The following is a 19,240-nucleotide window of genomic DNA, read 5'->3' as shown; positions in this document are numbered from 1 at the left end:
GTATCATTGACTGGTTTTCTGTGAATAGTCTCACCCTCAGTTTTAAAAAGACAGATTGTATTGAGTTCTTCACCTCCAGGGGTACTACACCAATGATAAGTGAGGAAAAATTAGATGGAGTGGAGACTTCAAAATTCTTAAGTGTCCATATCGATGAGAATTTAAACTGGAAAAAGCCCATTCTGGAATTCCTAAAAAAACTCAGTTCAGCCACATTTGCACTTAGGATCATTGCAAATCTTGGGGAGAGACAAATCAGTGAGACGACATGTTGCACAAATTTTCATTCAATAATGCCAAATGGAATAATGTTTTCGGGGGTAACTCATCTTTAAAAAAGAAAGTCTTCATTGTTCAGAAGGATACTGCAAGAGCAGTGAGGGTGCTCACTCATGACCGTCATGCACACATCTGTTTAAGAAGTTGGACATTCTGACTATTGCTTCACAGTATATTTATTCCCGTGTGAAGTTTGTTGCAAATAGTTCACAACATTTCAAAAGGAACAATGATGTGCATATTTACAATACCAGAAAGAAAATTGATATCCAGTACTCCACATTAAGGTAGCTCTTAACACAGAAAGGTGTACACAATGCTGCAACAAATTTGTGATCAGTTACACAGTGATAAAAAAATGTCTGACGCACAGAAAAGCAAAATTTGAAAACAAACTGAGGAAGTTTCGCCACAATTCGTTCTATTCTGTAGAAGAATTTCTGTTATTGTGACATGTAAAAGGTAATAGGTAGAAATTAGTAACTCACATGTGTATATCCTTTTAAAAAATTGCAGTGTGAATGTAACTAATTGTGGTTCTTCAGCTTCTCCCACCGCACTTCATGTCAAAATAGTTAACTTGTGAACTAACAGATGTCAGTGTGCAATTGGCACAATATTTCACGAAATGATTATGTGACCAGCACCAGGCATATCTCTCTTCCCCCCCCCCCCCCCCCCCCCCTCTCCCTCTCCCTCTCCCTTTGATCGGCCACTTCATCTGTGGAGTGGCCAATTGGAGGGAGAGGGGAAGGAGATTAAAGTGCGGTGCCAGCCCCCATCAGTCAGTTCATCAGCACACCTGATGATGGCAACATGGTCATTTGCCAAAATATTGTGCCTGTAGGACACTGGAATCTGGCAGCTCATCCATGAACTGTTTCAAACTAATTAATTACTATTTTCATTACTGGTCATGCTAACTTTTTCTTTGAAATGCTGTTTGGTTCATTTAATATACCCAGTACCTTTCCTTTAATTTTGATTATGATTTTCCTCTGTTCAACTGAAACATCTGTATCCTTTCTATACTCGATTTCTGTTGAAAATTTGTAATTGTTAAGGAGCGTGTCGATTTTATTTTTGTCTTCTGAATCTGCCATGTGAAGTTCAACTGCTTTGACATGGATCAATTTTCCTCTCATTTTCATTCTTGAAGTTCTCATCTCTCATTGTCTTATGATTGTGTGTTTTGGGAGCTACAAAATTTGTATGAAATAAGTGATTCTCTTCTTCTGCATTACTGGTGATAAGGCCGATATGTTGACAAAATGTTTCATTGGAGATAATCTCCTAAAGTCTTTATTTGCCGTGTACAAACTACAAAGATTGGAGTCCATAGGGAGTCTTTTTGTTTCATACATACATGTTGAAATACAATGTGTATCATTTAGTGATGGTATAAATGTAGTAAGGAAATTCCTGAAAAAGTGAAAATAAGTTGGGAGTAAAAGAGAGCACTCACCGAATAGCAGAAGTGTTAAGTTGTCAACAGGCGTGCGTGGGCGTGCGTGCGCGCGCACGCACACGCACGCACGCACACACACACACACACACACACACACACACACACACACACACACACAAGAGAATGAAAACTTTGCTAGCTTTCAGAAGAAATCCTTAAAGAGTTTTCATTCTCTTTTGCATATGTCCCTGTCGACAAATCAGTACTTCTGCTGTTCACTGAGTGGTCCCTTTTATTCATAACTTATTTTTGTGTATTTATGTTTGCAATTAAAATCTCCGTAGCATCCCTCTCTGCACTAATAGTTATTCCCTTTTTATCTGCAGTTGTTACTGTATGTGATGTAAATTGCAGGTAACGACAGGGAAAGAGAAGAAATACTTATGTCTAAATGGTTCACATTAGTCAACAAGAAAAATGCGTTGCTAAGGAGGCAAATGCAGCTGAATATCCTGTAAGTACACAGTTTAAGTGTAAATGTTTGAGGAGTGATAATATTCTAAAGATCCATATTCATGTAAGACAAGTTTTTCTTTAGATAGTGCACAACGCCAGTGACAGTCTGAATGTCTTAATTATCAAATCATTGAGAAAAATTATAGTAAAAAATAATGCTCAGACTAAATATAAAAAAAAAGTAAAGAGAATGTGTCAAGCGACATCAAATTGTCACTTACAAGAAACCATTTCAAAAGGCAAATTTGGTGAAGAAAACTAAGAAATTACAAAGAGACAGAATGGTTGGAATGTACTTACCCTTAAAAGGAAAAATTGTATTGTTGCCTATAGAGAAATTCAAAAGTAAAAATATTAATCCTAGCTTTCGTCTTCTTCCTCCTCGTCCTCGCAACAGATGGTGTCTGAGTAAATTGCCACTTCCTTCTAACCTTCTGCAACTTTTCCTTCTATCCTCCCTTAAGAAGGCTCAAATAGTTAAAAAATCTAGGATTAGTGGTTTCACTTTTAAATGTAGCTATCAGCAGTATTCGAATTTTGCCCGCTTAAAGTAAGTACTGGCCAGTCATTGTCATCATCATCAGTTATCTGCTATATTAGCAGGTCCTTTGCTTCTCCATTTTCTGCGATCCATTGCTTCCTTCTTAAGGCTGCTGTATGTTGTACCGTCAATCATGTCATCCAGTACTGGAATCTCTTCCTTCCTCGCTTCCTTTTCCCTTCTACATAACCTTCTACAACTGTTTTTATCAGTCCGTCATTCTTTCTTAATATATGCCCAATCCAATTTCTTTTTCTTCTCTTTATTACATCTAGTAACTGCCTTTTCTCTCCCACTCTTCTCAGTACCTCTTCATTTTTTACTCTGTCCATCCAACTTATTCTTTCGATCTTCCGCCATGTCCAGATCTCAAAAGCCTCCAGCCTTTCTCTGTCTTTTTTCCTCATAGTCCATGTTTCAGCGCCATATAGAACACCACTCCATACAAGACATTTTATGAGTCTCTTTCTGAGTTCTCTGTCCAGACCGCTGCAGAAGATTCTCCTTTTCTTATAAAACGCCTTTTTTGCCATTGCTATCCTTGTTTTAATTTCTGTGGTGCACTTCCAGTCGGTGTCTATCCTGCTTCCAAGATACTTAAAATTTTGCACCTGTTCTAGTGTTTCTCCATGCAGCACAATTTTTATTTCCTTATTTCCTCCTATTGCCAATACTTTTGTTTTATTTGTGTTAATTTTCATTCCATATTTTTTTCCGTTAGTTGCAATGGTGTCCACCAAATCCTGTAATTCTTTTTCCCCTGTGGCTAGAAGGACCATGTCATCAGCAAATCTCAAGCACCCTACTCTTCTTCCTCCAATTTCTACTCCTTTGTCATCTAATGAGCATTGGTCAATCATATTTTCCAAGTACAGGTTGAAAAGAGTAGGTGATAAACAGCATCCTTGTCTTACTCCTTTCCCTAGTCTGATCCAGTTTGTACTTTCTCCTCTCACTTTAACTGAAACTTTTTGATTAAGGTACAATGAGTTTATAAGTCTTCTGGTTTTCCAGTCCACTCTGTTTTCCCTCATAATAGTCGCCAGCTTGTCCCAAACCAAATTGTCAAATGCCTTTTCTAAATCGATGAAGCACATATATAGGTCTCTTCCTTTTTCAATAAACCTTTCTCCCAAGATTCGTAGGAGCCCTATTGCATCTCTGGTGCCCGTATTCCATCTAAAGCCAAACTGCTCCTCGCCAAGATTGCCCTCTATTACTTTTTCAAGTCTTTTATTAATTATTCTTAACATCACTTTGGCTGCATGTGAAATGAGGCTGTTTGTCCTGTGCTCGCTGCATTTCTTGGTTCCTTGTTTTTTCGGTAATGGAATCATTACTGTTGTCAAAAAGTCCTCAAGCCATTCACCACTGTCATATATTTTATTACATAACCTCAATATTTCTCTTATTCCATTGTGGTTCAAGCATTTTAGTATTTCTCCCGGTATTGTATCTGCACCTACTGCTTTGCCATTTTGATGGTCGGTCCTTTCTCTTCATCACTTACACTGTTGTGTGATTCGAGTTCCAGAGTTTCTGGTTTGCTATTTGTGTCATATAGATCTTTTATATATTCTTCCCATCTCTGGAGGACATCGTCACGATCTTTGTACACTACCTCTTCGTCTTTACTCAAATTTTCCATAGTAGCACTTCCTGCTCTGTTTTGTTCCCATGTCATAGTCTTTACTCTGTTGTATAGTAAGTCGTATCTTCCCTTCCTGTCCAGTTCTTCAATTTCATCACATTCCTCTTTTAGCCATTTTTTCCTAGCCTGCTCTGTTTCTCTTCGCAGTTCGTTATTTAACCTTCGGTATATCTTTCTTGCATCTTCAGTGTTCTTGTTTTTCAATTTTCTTCTCTCCTCCATCTTGGAAATCATTTCTTGTGTGACCCATGGTTTTTTTGACCTTTTCCCTTTTACATATCCTATATTTTGCTGTCCTGCTTTAATGATTCCTTCTTTCAGCATATTCCAGTACTCGTTGGCATTATCAGGTGCTTCTTTGTCTCGTAATGTGTTTAGAAAGTCCCGAGACAGCATTTCTGTAATTTGTTCTTTGTTGGACCTTATCTTCTCTAGATCCCATTTCTTCACCATTGTCACCTTTTTCAGTTTTTCATTCTTATTTCTATTTCTGCCATAAGTAAGTTGTGGTCACTATTAATATCTGCACCTGGTAATGTGTGCACCTTCTTGATTCCATTCCTGTATCTTTCTTCTACCAGTATAAAATCGATTTGGTTTCTATATTTATCCCCTGGTGATTTCCAAGTGTAGAGCCTCCTCTTATGGTTCTTGAACCATGTGTTTGCCGCTATCAGCTGCCTTTCCCTGCAGAAGTCAATTAACCATTCACCTCTGTCATTTCTCTTTCCAAGACCATGACTGCCCACTATGTTTCCCTCTTTCCCTTCTCCCACAATGGCGTTCCAGTCTCCCATTACTATTTTGCAGCATTTTTTATTTTCGTCCATTATCCTCTCTATTACATTGTACATTTCCTCTAAAATTTGGTCATCATGTTCTGAAGTTGGCATATACACCTGGACAATCAGTAAATCTTTTTGTGCTCCTTTCAGCCTTACACCAATAACCCGGTCATTTGCATAGTCTACATATTCCACACATTTAGCCAATTCCTTTGTCATAATCATTCCTACTCCATTAATTCCTTTTACTTCTCCTCCTGAGTAGTAGAATACATATTCATCTGACTGCAACTCTCCATGTCCATTCCATCTTACCTCAGCAACTCCTACGAGGTCCATATGATTCTTTTCCATCTCTCTTTTAAGGTTTTCTAGTTTTCCTGCTTGTAGCAGAGTTCTGACATTCCAGGTACCAATTCTCGTTTTGATTTTTTGCCTCCTTTCAAGTTGTCCCCCCCCTCCCGGAGATCCGAATGGGGGACTATTTTGTCTCCGGACACTGATTTAACATGAGAGGAAGCCATTTTTTGTGCATAAAATGGAGACTGCATTATGCAGGGAAGATAATCTGCGGTGGTATTCTGTTGCCTTCCACAGTTCTGGAGGCCGCCCCTAACATGGGATACAGACGCTTTTTGCAGCCGCCCGCTCCATGTCAGACGCTGCATGAGAAGTATAGGTTGGAAAATGAAAGACCCCTAGCCCTCGCAACCTAATAGCGTCAGGGTCAGAAAAGAACAAGAGCTGGCCGAGGGTGGCCAGATAGGAAAGATAAGAGTGAGGAGCCTGGCATAAGTAAGTGGAAGCAATGCCAGGACTCAGCTTGGGGCCCCATGGTCGCCAGCCACAGTCATTGTACACCATTCAAAAACAGATAGATTTATTAGTAGCTCTGTACTATGTAGATGTGTTTGATTTAAATTTGTGTTAGGTCTGTATTATCATTTGCTGTGGTAGCAATCAATTTATCTTTTGTTTAAGTGCAAGCATATTCCTGTTACTTTTCAGTACTGCTGTTGTTGCCATGTGGAAAGGTGTAGCTCACATTATCACAGAATTTGGTGTTGCAAGTTCTCAATAATGTTAGTGCATGTACACTGAGTTTTCGTGAAATAGTTCCTAAATGTACTGAAAAATCCAACTCTGACAGAAGTAAAATATTTTCAGTTGGTAGTGTATTTTGAATAATGGTACCAGGCAGTTGAAGATGCTTTGCATACATTTGGAACAGTATGTCGTAATGAATTGTTTGTTGGAAATCATAAATTAATTGTAATTGTAACAATAGGATTGAAATCTGTATAACATGTTCTTTTTTACGAGGGCGATTCAGAAAGTAACCTCCGATTGGTCACAGTGCGGGTTGTGGGGGGAGTAGCGACGCCATCTGTGTGTTCACGCACTCAACAGGTCAGTCGGCATCAAGCCGTGGTCGAGTGAACGTCGTAGCTGCGCTAGTTTAGTTTTTGTGGCAGTTTGAAATGTGTGCTGCAATAGAAAACCCCGCCAAATGTGAAGTGCGTGCTGTCATAAGGTTTTTTACAGCCAAAGGATATTCTGCAGCAGCTATTCATCGTGAGCTTTGTGCCGTGTACGGACCAAGAGTTATGAGTGAAGGAGTTGTCCGTGAATGGGTACGTTTATTTAAAAGTGGACGAGAAAACGTTCATGATGAAGAGAGGAGTGGTAGACCATCATTAGTGACTGACGAACTCGTTCAGACAGTTGATGCAAAAGTTCGTGAAAATCGACGTTTCTCAATGTCGGAGTTGTCTACTGGTTTTCCACAGATTTCTAAGACTCTCTTGTACGAGATAGTGACAGCAAGATTGGGTTACCATAAGTTCTGTGCACGATGGGTGCCCAAAATTCTTACCGACCACCACAAAACTCAAAGAATGGCCTCTGCATTAGACTTTCTGTCATGTTATGAGGACGAAGGAGAACCATTGTTAAACAGAATCGTGACCGGTGACGAAACCTGGATTAAGTACATGAACCCTGAGACAAAAGAACAATCAAAGATGTGGGCACATTCAAATTCGCCTACCAAACCAAGAAAAGCCTCGCAAGATTTTTCTGCCAGAAAACTGATGGCAACGGTGTTTTGGGATGCCAAAGGGGTGTTGTTGGTTGAATTCATGGAATGTGGTACGACCATTAATCAAGACGTGTACTGTGAAACAATAAAAAAGTTACGACGGGCTATACAGAACAAACGCCATGGTATGCTGACTTCGGGTATCGTTTTTTTGCACGATAACGCCCGTCCTCACTCTGCTCGCAGAACAACGGCCCTTCTTGAGTCCTTCAAGTGGGACGTTATCAACCATCCACCTTACAGCCCAGACCTGGCGCCAAGTGATTATCACCTCTTCATGCATTTGAAGAAATGGCTTGGGTCACAGCGATTTGATGACGACGAAGAGCTCAAAGATGCGGTCACAGGCTGGCTCCAGGCACAAGCGGGTGATTTTTATGCAGAAGGAATTTCAAAGCTTGTGAAGAGATACGATAAGTGCCTCAATCGCTATGGAGACTATGTAGAAAAATAGTGCAAAGATGTAGTTGTAAGATGTATATATTAAAATATTTTTATTTAACTTGGTGTATTTTTTTAAATCAACCAGAGGTTACTTTCTGAACGGCCCTCGTATTTTGAGGAGACATTAAATTCAGACAATGTACAGCAGCAGTTTTGTTCCAGTATTTTACTATTTGAAATATATGCTTTATTTTCAGTGAGAAAGAGGATGATCTAGAAAGAAGATCTGAGCTGTTAAACAGAGAACTTCGCAGTATATTGGCGATTGAAGGTAAGTTTGTATGTATGAATAGCGACAATAGCAGCTGCTGCTGCTGCTTCCAAAATGCAAGGTTCCTTATTGTAAATACTGAATTGAAATTAACATTGAAATAAACAACTGGGAATAAGATACATATAACATAGGGCCCCTATCTTTTATTTTAACAGTCATCTCCAAATTACAAAAAGTATTTTCTGTTTACTTAATCTTTTTGAATGTGGAAAGTAACACCAAACTGTAGAATGCTCTGCACAATATATCCATAACCTTTAGATTTATTTTTAGTGGGATGTACTTTCAAGTGGAAAAATTACAGTGCTGATTGAAATGTTGTCACAATGAGATTTGGAAAAACTTAGTCCCAAAGTATCTTCCACTAGGAGTTAGGTGAGATGAAAGTGGTTTGTGGTTAATTAAATGTTGAGAAGCCAAGGATCTGTCTGTTAAAGATCAAATTTAGCAGATATTCAGTTGCTTGATACTTTCATTCTTTGAATGTAAAGCCCTTATGTTATATAATCTACAGAACTTAATGTTATTGAGATTCACTTGCATCATCTACTCCAAATTACTGATAAAGATCTTAAAGGCTCAGAAAGGTGCATAATCCATAATAAGAAGTCAGTGATGCTTCATTGAAGAAATGAAGATGAAGCAATTGTCAAAATGGACCAGAACAGACTAACGAGAAGAAATCAGAAGTAATGCTCAGGTGGTTGTATATAAACATAGCCACAGTGATCTACTGGATAAATTATGTGACTTTCGTAATTGATTGGCTCCTTAACTCAGGAATCAATGCCTTTGATTTTGTTTAATTATTCTAACTACAGTCCACCTATGAGTGTTCAGAGATCCATTTTGTGTAGGATGTGAGTCAACCACCTGCACAGGCTGCCCAAATGCACTGTTACCTCATAATAGGTCCATTCTCTTGGCCTTCTCAGTGGGCTGTTGACCTTTCCTGAGGACACTTCATCAAAATTAATTTCTTAGTTAAAATATATACATATGTAAACATAACAATAACAAAATTTAGTTTAGCACAATACACTGACCCTTTCAGCATATTTAGGTACAGTTGAATGTATGCAGCCTGGCCTGTGTAAGGTATCTACATCTCTTGAACTGCTCTGCTAGTATGAAGCTATACATTTCCATGGAATAATTTGAGCCATCACCAACAAGATCCCTGTTGAGCTTTTCTCCTCACATACTATATCATCATCTTGATTAGGTGGGCAGTGGCCACTAGTGTCACATAGTTCACATACATTCCAGGTAGAACATTGGTGGTTTGGAAGAAAAGTCCTCCAGCATCATCAATATAATCATGCACCCTCAGATATTTACTGTTTATACAAACAGGTGTAAGGGAATTTGTGATTAATAAAAACCATTTTTCTTTAAAATTTTGAAGTTTTCCATTTGCTTACATACCCATCCTCCCTCCCCCTTTTTTCTTTTAAAGAAGCACATAGTCTGAAATGCCCTATGTGATAAAAAAAAATTACAAAAAGGAGAGGGGGGGGGGGCAGAAACGAGCGCAATTAGATGTGAGTCTACTTGTAACAAGAAAAACTGACCCTGACCATAGTCTTTTTCTTCTTTGCCTGTCTTTCAAACATTAGAAGCTTAAAATGTTAGCAGTTCATCACCACACCCTACTGCCATTTGTTTATATGTTCAGTGTTGGATAACAACAACAGTCTGGAGACTGTGTAAGTGAGACATCAGACTCAACATAAGTATTTCGTCGAAGCATGTAGTCCTTTCACCCATAGTTACAGTGCCTGGCACACTGAAAGGTGTGAGTAACATATCAAATGTATGAGTGCGGGGGTAGAAAGAACTGCTGCATTTCGTAGTAACACTTACCATTACTGCCATAACATATCAAAGCAGGCTTGCAAATTTGATCTAAATTCCTTGTTTCTGCTATAAATGCTAACATTATGGACATACCACACTGGCTGGTAAGGGACAAACTATCTGTGATAATTCCAGAAAGATGCACGTTAAAAGGGAACACAATGCACATCATCTCCATTTTGCATGAGCTGATCTGTTAATAGCAATATGTGGAGTAGACTCCCAAATGTTGAAGCTTACAAGTGTGCAGGGCCGTAAAAGTGCAATTTTTTTTTTCCAATGCTATTATTATTGTTGCTAAAAGATCTATTTCCAAAGTAGAATCCACAATGTAAACTATTTCATCTGACACAATACTAATAGTTGTAAATGGAAAGGCAATTGTAAAAGAGCAAAGGCTGCAGTCTCATCCAAGATGACATTGCCCAAAGGAAAGATACTTATGCATTAAAGTCTCAAAGTCCCTTGCAAAAAAGATGTAATATTCCATATCTCCTCATTAACCACTTCTGCATAAAAAATGAAAACTACAGATAAAAGTAGGAGACGTTAAGAAAGCGGTGTTAAACTTACAGACTTTAACACACGGCCTATTGGTGTAACACTTATTTCACTGTTGACGCATTGTTGTTGTTCTAACCTACACAGGTTCCTTATCTGAAATTTGGCCGTGGACCGACTGTCTTGTGACCAAAAATAGGGCCCTTACATATCCTCGCAATAATAGGCGCTGAAACTACATATTGTTCGAAGTTTAATTTACAGAAATTACAATTAAAACTTAACTCATTAAATTAACTGACTACATTGAAAAATTGGTTCTTTTTAAGTTTCTTCTACTACAAGGGTTAAGCCGAATTATTTGCTTTAATCATGAAATTGACAAATATAGTTACGTAAACAATACTTTTGACAAAACTATTAATTACTTTGGAATTAATTAAGGTCTCACTTTGCTAACGTGTTTTCAAACGGAGCCAAATAAATACTTTAAGATCACTCGCATATCGTCTTCCAGATGTTTATGATTAATACAGAATTTATATTTATTTATATATCAATAATAGAATTCAAGTTATGAAACAATTACTGATTTCACTCTATAATAGTCCAAATAAATTAGAAAATCAACTACATACAAAAAACTAAGCTCAGAATAAGATCTGGTGTTATTCTTTAAAACTGATGGCCAACCTTTCTCTTTTATGAAAATGCAGATTATATTCACTGTTAATGGGACTTAATTCAAAAATTAAGAAACACATTTAAATAGGCAGATGGCAAAAGAAGCGGGGAAGTAAAAATATCTCGGCTTGTTTTGCCACAAAGTGGGCTCATAAACTGTTGTTGTTGTGGTCTTCTGTCCTGAAAATGGTTTGATGCAGCTCTCCATGCTACTCTATCCTGTGCAAGCTTCTTCATCACCCAGTACTTACTGCAACCCACATCCTTCTGAATCTGCTTAGTGTATTCATCTCTTGGTCTCCCTCTACAATTTTTACCCTCCACACTGCCCTCCAATGCTAAATTGGTGATCCCCTGATGCCTCAGAATATGTCCTACCAACCGATCCCTTCTTCTAGTCAAGTTGTGCCACAGACTCCTCTTCTCACCAATTCTGTTCAATACCTCCTCATTAGCTATGTGATCTACCCATCTAATCTTAAGCATTCTTCTGTAGCATCACATTTCGAAAGCTTCTATTCTCTTCTTGTCCAAACTATTTATCGTCCATGTTTCACTTCCATGCATGGCTACACTCCATACAAATACTTTCAGAAATGACTTCCTGACACTTGAATCTATACTCGATGTTAACAAATTTCTCTTCTTCAGAAACGCTTTCCTTGCCATTGCCAGTCTACATTTTATATCCTCTCTACTTCGACCATCATTAGTTATTTTGCTCCCCAAATAGCAAAACTCCTTTACTACTTTAAGTGTCTCATTTCCTAATCTAATTCCCTCAGCATCACCCGACTTAATTTGACTACATTCCATTATCCTCGTTTTGCTTCTGTTGATGTTCATCTTATATCCTCCTTTCAAGACACTGTCCATCCCGTTCAACTGCTCTTCCAAGTCCTTTGCTGTCTCTGACAGAATTACAATGTCATCGGCGAACCTCAAAGTTTTTATTTCTTCTCCATGGATTTTAATACCTACTCTGAATTTTTCTTTTGTTTCCTTCACTGCTTGCTCAATATACGGATTGAATAACATCGGGGAGAGACTACAACCCTGTCTCACTCTCTTCCCAACCACTGCTTCCCTTTCATGTCCCTCGACTCTTTATAACTGACATCTGGTTTCTGTACAAATTGTAAATAGCCTTTCGCTCCCTGTATTTTACCCCTGCCACCCTCAGAATTCGAAAGAGAGTATTCCAGTCAACATTGTCAAAAACTTTGTCTAAGTCTACAAATGCTAGAAACTTAGGTTTGCCTTTCCTTAATCTTTCTTCTAGTATAAGTCTTAGGGTCAGTTTTGCCTCACGTGTTCCAATATTTCTACGGAATCCAAACTGATCTTCCCCGAGGTCGGCTTCTACTAGTTTTTCAGAGAATGTACTTAGCACAGTTTCGGAGGATATTTCATGTGCACCTTTGGATTCAAACATTTATTTTTACCAACATATTGAGGGTAAATTTAAATCACCACCAGCTATAATTGTATGAGTTGGGTATGTGTTTGAAATTAGACTCAGATTTTCTTTGAACCTTTCAACAATTGTATCATCTGTGTTGGGAGGTTGGTATATAAATAATTTCTCAAATCACATACCATGTGAGAATGTGCTGTATGCTGACATCACATTGACAACAACAGGTGAAAAGTTTCGAAGTATTCAGAATTACAATATAGATATAATTGAGGTGACAAAATCACTGGTGTCTGGCTAACCAGCTGTCCAGTAAATAAACAGAACAACTAGAAATGAAGTCTGACAATAAGAATGTGAAATTACTTGGACGTGTGATTGACAAAAGACTGTCGGGGCGTGGACACACAAATTACTTTAGAAGCAAACTAGCAAGAGTTTTGGTTTGTTACGTAAATTAAGATAAAATGTCACTAAGAATCTGCTAATTTGCTCTTATTATGTGTTCTTCCACTCACACCCACAATATGAAGTACTGCTGTGCGAAAATGCGCCATAGTCAGCTTACATTTTTCAGTGGCAGAAGAAAGTCGTTAGATGTATTCTCTGTTTGCCCCCCCCCCCATCCCCCCCCCCCTCCCCCCCCAAGAGACTTGCAGAACTCGTCGGTTCTAAACACTTAAGACACACACACACACACACACACACACACACACACACACACACACACAAAAAACCCGTTAACATATGAGCGTTACATTTTTCAAGTCAAAACAGCTCACTTGACTCCCTTACATAAGTTCAAGAAAGTTTTAAAAACTTTGCTAAAAGAGTGAGAATTTTACACAGGTGGTGAATTGATGGAGGGTAATTTCCAAGAATTGCTCTTCGGGAACATACCAGTTAACAGACAGCATCAGGATAAATGTATCACAGGCAGCTACAAAAAAAATGGTAGAAGAGTGGGTGGACTTGTGAATGCTGAACTTACTGTGATGTACTTGCCTAATAGGCAAAACACACAATAATAATAATAATAATAATAATAATAATAATAATACTTAAGTAAAACATAACTGGAAGTTGAGAATGAGATTTTCACTCTGCAGCGGAGTGTGCGGTCGGGCACACAGTTTTAATCTGCCAGGAAGTTTCATAACTGGAAGTTGATTTTAAAACCATAGTATACAGCTAGGTATCCTGTTGGAATTGGCGTGACATTACCTCCCTCCAACTATTAGGAGTCTGCAGCTCGTGGTCTCGCATTAGTGTTCTCACTTCCTAAGCATGGGGTCGCGGGATCGATTCCTGATGGGATCAGGGATTTTCACCTGCCTCGAGATGACTGAGTGTTGTTGTTGCCTTCGTAATCACCACCACCATCGTCATTCATCCCCATTACAGTCGGAGGAAGGCAACGGCAAACCACCTCCATTAGGACCTTTCCTAGTACGGTGGTGCACATCTTTCGCATCGTTCCTCTACGCTCTGTCAAGAACCTTGGGACTTCATTTCCAACCATTATGAGGACTTGCCAAATCATGTATTTGGGGGGAGGGGGGCTCCTTACAGCTTAATATTGACTCCTAACCATGGTACAACTTGACAATTTTCACAGTAATAAATCATTGCATTTCCAGATGTGGAAGAAATTACAAAATTACAACGAAAAATCCCAGGCTGACAAGGACTAAACCGCGTACCTTTGAGTTTACTCTGTTACACTTAGCCATACAATATCATCATATAATTGAAAAATTTTACAACTTCAGCCCTCTATTTAAGCTGTTATTACATATTCTTTATACTGAATACAGTTGTTTACTACTTCTTTAAAATGTGTTTTGAACTAATTTGATAATAAACAGCTTTATTGACTCACATCCATGACACTCTTAATACTCCTCTTATTTCTTACACAACTTTCACAAATTATTTTATACCTGATTAAGTTTGCCCAGAAACCTTTTTTTCCCAGTCCATGTCAAATGCATTTTCTGAGTACACACATATTATGCTTTCTGCCTAGTCTTCCTCAAGATATCTTAAACAGCTATTAATTAATGTAGAATAATGAAATTACAGGTATATACTTGTCTCAGTAACATTTTTTTAAGTAATTAACATTGCAAGATCACAGGTAAACGTGAGATAAGTAATTGCGAATGTGAAATGCTGGTACATTAATAACTGGTGCGACCACCAGAATGTTGTATGCAAGCGTGCAAATGTGCGTGCATTTTGTTGTACAGGTGCCAGATGTCAGTTCGTAGGATGGAATTCCATAGCTGTTGCCCTTTGCCAGTCAGTACAGGTACGGTTAATGCTGGTTGTGGAGGACATTGGAATTGTCATTCGATGATATCCCACGTGTGCTCGATTGCGGAAAGGTCTGGTGATCGACCAGGCCGAGGGCAACATGTCAACTCTCTGTAGAGCGGGCTACAACAGCGGTATGTGGGCGAGCATTATCCTGCAGCACCACAGGTTGAATCACCAGATAGACGTACAAATTTGCAGTCAGGGTGCACGGGATAACCACGAGAGTGCTCCTGCTGTCATACAAAATTGCACCCCACACACACAACTGTATGTGTAGGTCCAGTGTGTCTGGCACATAGGCAGGTTGGTTGCAGGCCCTCAACTGTCCTCCTCCTAACCAACAATTGGCCATCACTGGCACTGATGCAGAACCCGTCATCAAAAAACCCAACAGACTTCCATCCTGCCCTCCAGTGAGATCTTGCTTGACATCACCAAAACCCAAATGTGGGTGGTTGGGGTCTGTGAAATGTACACTACATGTCATTTAGATGTCGTTGAAGAAACCAATTTGTAACAGTTCATTGTGTATGTAGTGCCAACTTCCGCTCAAGATGCAGCTACATGTTGTGTTTCATGTGCCACAGCCATATGCCGAACATGATGGTCTTCCCCGTCAGTAGTGCCAGGAGGCCATCCGGAACGCAGTCTTCTTTTGACTGTACGTTTTCATGACCACCGCTGCCAGTAGTCGTGTACAGTGGCTACGTTTGTGCCAAGTCTTTCTGCAATATCGCAGAAGGAACATCCGGCTTTTCATAGTCTTATTACACAACCCCATTCGAACTCGGTGAGATGTTCGTAACGGCATCTTTGTCACCTTAAAGGCATCCTTGACTAACATCAACTCAGACCACATCCAAACTCAAAGGTAACTAATGCTCATGTCTGTTACAACATGTACTTAAATCAAACCTTATTTACATTCTCAGAGTGGCACTAACAGCACCACTCTTATGTGACTGACATGAGATTGGAACAGACATTATCGTTCAGATGTAGAAACACACCTACCAACTTTCATTTGCGTCACACAACACTTTCTTACTGTTGTGTGTTTTTTCTGTCGGTGCATATTTTTAGGAAATAATTGAGAAGTACTCGTATTCAGAACACACTGTTCCTTGTGTACTGATTTGCCCTTTTTTTTCATGTGCAAAAGATAATTGTATCTTTTGGCCATAGGTGGTAGCAGTTGCACAAATACTCTGGAACCTCTTGTTAATAGTTGCTCCTGAAACATGACGGTTATTCTGTGAGTGACAAATACCTGATGTGGTTATTCTGCAGAGGGTTAGATAAGTTGTAATCAGAGTTTATATGAAACATTGTACAATTCATAAACAGACATAATGTGAACAGACTTATCATATATGATGCAGAGGGTTACTAGAGGTTCAGTATCATGAAAATGGAGGTGTCAAGGCCTATATCATGTCAGTACAAGAACAAGTAAGTTCCCAAAATGAAGTTTGGAAGGTATGAGATGAGTTACTGGTGAAATAAAAGCTGTGAGGATGGGGTGCGAGTCGTACTTGGGTAGCTCAGTCAGTAGAGCACTTGCCCGTGTAAGGCAAAGGTCGCCGAGTTCGAGTTGCAGTCCGGCACACAGTTTTAATCTGCCAGGAAGTTTCAAAAACTAAGTTGTCAAAAAATTTAGGAACAAGTCATATGAAAAATGGAATGGAACATGTAACACAGATACTCAAAACTAAGGGCAAAATATGGCAGATTTTAACACAGTTGTTCAAGGTAGTGTCTACAAAAAGGAGGGAGTGTCACCAAAGAAGCAGTTAGAGGTTGACATAGTTTACAGAATAACTACTACATTACAATTGGCTGTTGTGGTGGTACTACTGATAGTGCAGTTGGCATACATACTGGTGTGAAGTTGTTGCTGCAGAATACCAACAACACAGGCTGCACCACTGGGCTTGAGCAAATCAGAGTGAGCAATAAAGTGCAGTGCTGTTTGTAGATAGAAGTATGCCATCTGATGATTGTAAATACAGTATTCGTAAATTTGCAATTGCAGCTAATGTTACCCATTGATGCTGCAAACTGAATGTGCTGTGTTGAATGAGATAACCTAACATGTCTGTTGGGAACTTCTTTATTCAAAGCATGCTTCAACTTTTCAAAACTCTAAAATGTGGCATATGTAGAAGCAGCATTCATCTCATTATTTAAAATCGTGTGTTTATTGCAGAGTGGCAGAAAACAGAAGAGCAGAAGGTGCGTGAAAATTTGCTGTTAGATGAGCTGGTAACCATTGTAAACAAGAGAGATGAGCTTGTCCATCATTTGGACACCCAAGAAAGAGCGTGAGTATAATATATTTAATTATTTCAGCACATGTGTGAGCGTGCCTTGTAATTAGCAGTATGCTCTGTAACTGAGTGGTCAAGCTGGACCTAGTTATATGAATTGTCAGTTTGTTTTTCTTTGTGCTTTCAAATATGGGAAATTGGGTGTGATCCACCTGCTACCATTCTACTCTTTTGCCTAATAATTTTTTTCTTCTCCTACAAATAATTCCAATTATGTACATAATGTACATAGCAAGTGTATACAGAAATGTCAAGTACTCAATTAAGTAATACTTGAGACAATTGTATTATGTACTTCTTAATTTAACAACTACTGATTCCCAAGGCATAGTTAGATTTACAGGAAACTTCTTAATCTGAAATAAATCAGTAGTTGAAGTTGTTAGAGTGCCAAGCAGCTGGGAAAAAGTCATTAGTAATCAGTAAATCTGAGGTTAAAGGAAAAACTGACTTGGCCTACAGAACAATAAAACAAAACTTTGCTAAACGGAAAGTAAAATCTTCAGGAACTATAAAGAACAAAGAGGGCAAGGTACTATTTGGATATGACACGCTGAAGAGATGGCAAGAATACATTGAAGAGCTATATCAAGGAGACCCTCTAACAGATAATATGATAGAATTAAGCGAAGAAGTAGAGAAAGAAGAACTAGGGGACACAATTCTGAAAGATGAATTTGAAAAAGCACTAAAAGAACTACCAGATAAGAAAGCGGCAGGTGTTGATGATATACCTTCTGAACTAATTAAGAAATCAGGAGACAAAATGAAAGCTACATTACTGCAACTCATACAGAAAATATACAAAACAGGTGAAGTTCCTGAAGACTATCAGAAATGCATCATATTCCCCATACCTAAGAAAGCATCTACTATGGACTGTGAAAACCATCGAACACTCAGTCTTCTTTCACACGCATCAAAAATTCTAATAAGAATAATTTTGAAAAGAGTTGAAAACCAATTGAATAGCACTCTAAGTGAAGACCAATTCGGTTTTAGAAGCGGTGTAGGGACGAGGGAAGCAATCTTATCTTTAAGACTAATAATTGAGAAACAAATTTCCAAAAACAAACAAGTATTTATAGCCTTCGTAGACCTCGAAAAGGCATTTGACAATGTTGTATGGCCAGAAATGTTTAGAATTCTGAAGAAGGCTGGTCTGAAATATAATGATAGAAGGATAATCTTTAAAATATACCAAAATGAAACAGCCTTAGTTAAGAAGGAAAACAAAGAAGAAACAGCAAGAATAAGGAAAGGAGTGAGACAGGGATGCCCACTATCTCCAGTAATTTTCAACGCATATATCCAAGAAGCAATAGACAAAATAAGAGAGAATATTGAAGTAGGAATAAAACTTAACGGAATGAAAATAGATATGTTGCGATATGCAGATGATATCGCCATAATTACAGAAAGGAAAGAAGATTTAGAAGCCGCACTCAATGAAATGGAAAACACCTTAAAAGAACAGTATGGAATGAAAATAAATAAGAAAAAGACTAAAGTGATGGTGAGTGGCGCCCTGAACTACAATGAACCCATACGAATAACAATAAAGGGAGAGAAACTAGGGCAGGTTACAGAATTTAACTACTTAGGTAGCAAAATAACAGCAGATGGAAGGAGCAAAAGTGACATTAAAAACAGAATACAACTTGCCAAAATAGCATTCAATGGAAAAAGAAACTTACTGACGAGTAGAAATGTTAGTTTAGACGTAAGAAAGAGAGTCATGAAAACCTATGTGTGGAGTACAGCCCTTTACGGATGTGAAACTTGGACTAGTGGAAAAGAAGAAAAGAGAAGATTAGAGGCATTCGAAATGTGGTGCTACCGGAGAATGGAAAAAATCAGCTGGCGAGACAAGGCTACAAACGAAGATGTCCTCAGAAGAGTGAAAGAAAACAGATCTCTTTGGCGAAATATACAGAAAAGAAGAATAACCTTCATAGGTCACATTTTACGGCATAACAACTTCATTAAGAGAATATTAGAAGGAATCATTGAAGGAAGAACTCGCCGAGGACGACCTAGATTAAGCTACATTCAACAAGTAATAAATGACATCGGGTGCCAGACCTATGCAGATATGAAGAAGAAAGTTGACAAAAGAACGGAATG

The 19,240-nt window shown here is 38.6% G+C and overlaps 1 protein-coding gene across 2 annotated transcripts in view; it reads left to right on the top strand.

The window, feature by feature from the left end:
• The window catches only part of LOC126483731 (EH domain-binding protein 1), a 220,675-nt gene that overhangs the window by 177,263 nt on the left and 24,172 nt on the right, over positions 1 to 19,240 (top strand). For both annotated transcript variants that reach the window (XM_050106839.1, XM_050106838.1), the window contains 3 exons: positions 2,102 to 2,201; positions 7,923 to 7,996; positions 16,993 to 17,107. In XM_050106839.1, the coding sequence (XP_049962796.1) occupies positions 2,102 to 2,201; positions 7,923 to 7,996; positions 16,993 to 17,107 (289 nt within the window). The remainder of the gene's footprint in view (positions 1 to 2,101; positions 2,202 to 7,922; positions 7,997 to 16,992; positions 17,108 to 19,240) is intronic.

The sequence above is a fragment of the Schistocerca serialis genome, chromosome 6, assembly GCF_023864345.2.
Source record: "Schistocerca serialis cubense isolate TAMUIC-IGC-003099 chromosome 6, iqSchSeri2.2, whole genome shotgun sequence".
Classification (NCBI taxonomy): Eukaryota; Metazoa; Arthropoda; class Insecta; order Orthoptera; family Acrididae; genus Schistocerca; species Schistocerca serialis.
Note: the sequence above shows the minus strand (reverse complement) of the source record. Positions and strands in the feature narration are given on the sequence as shown.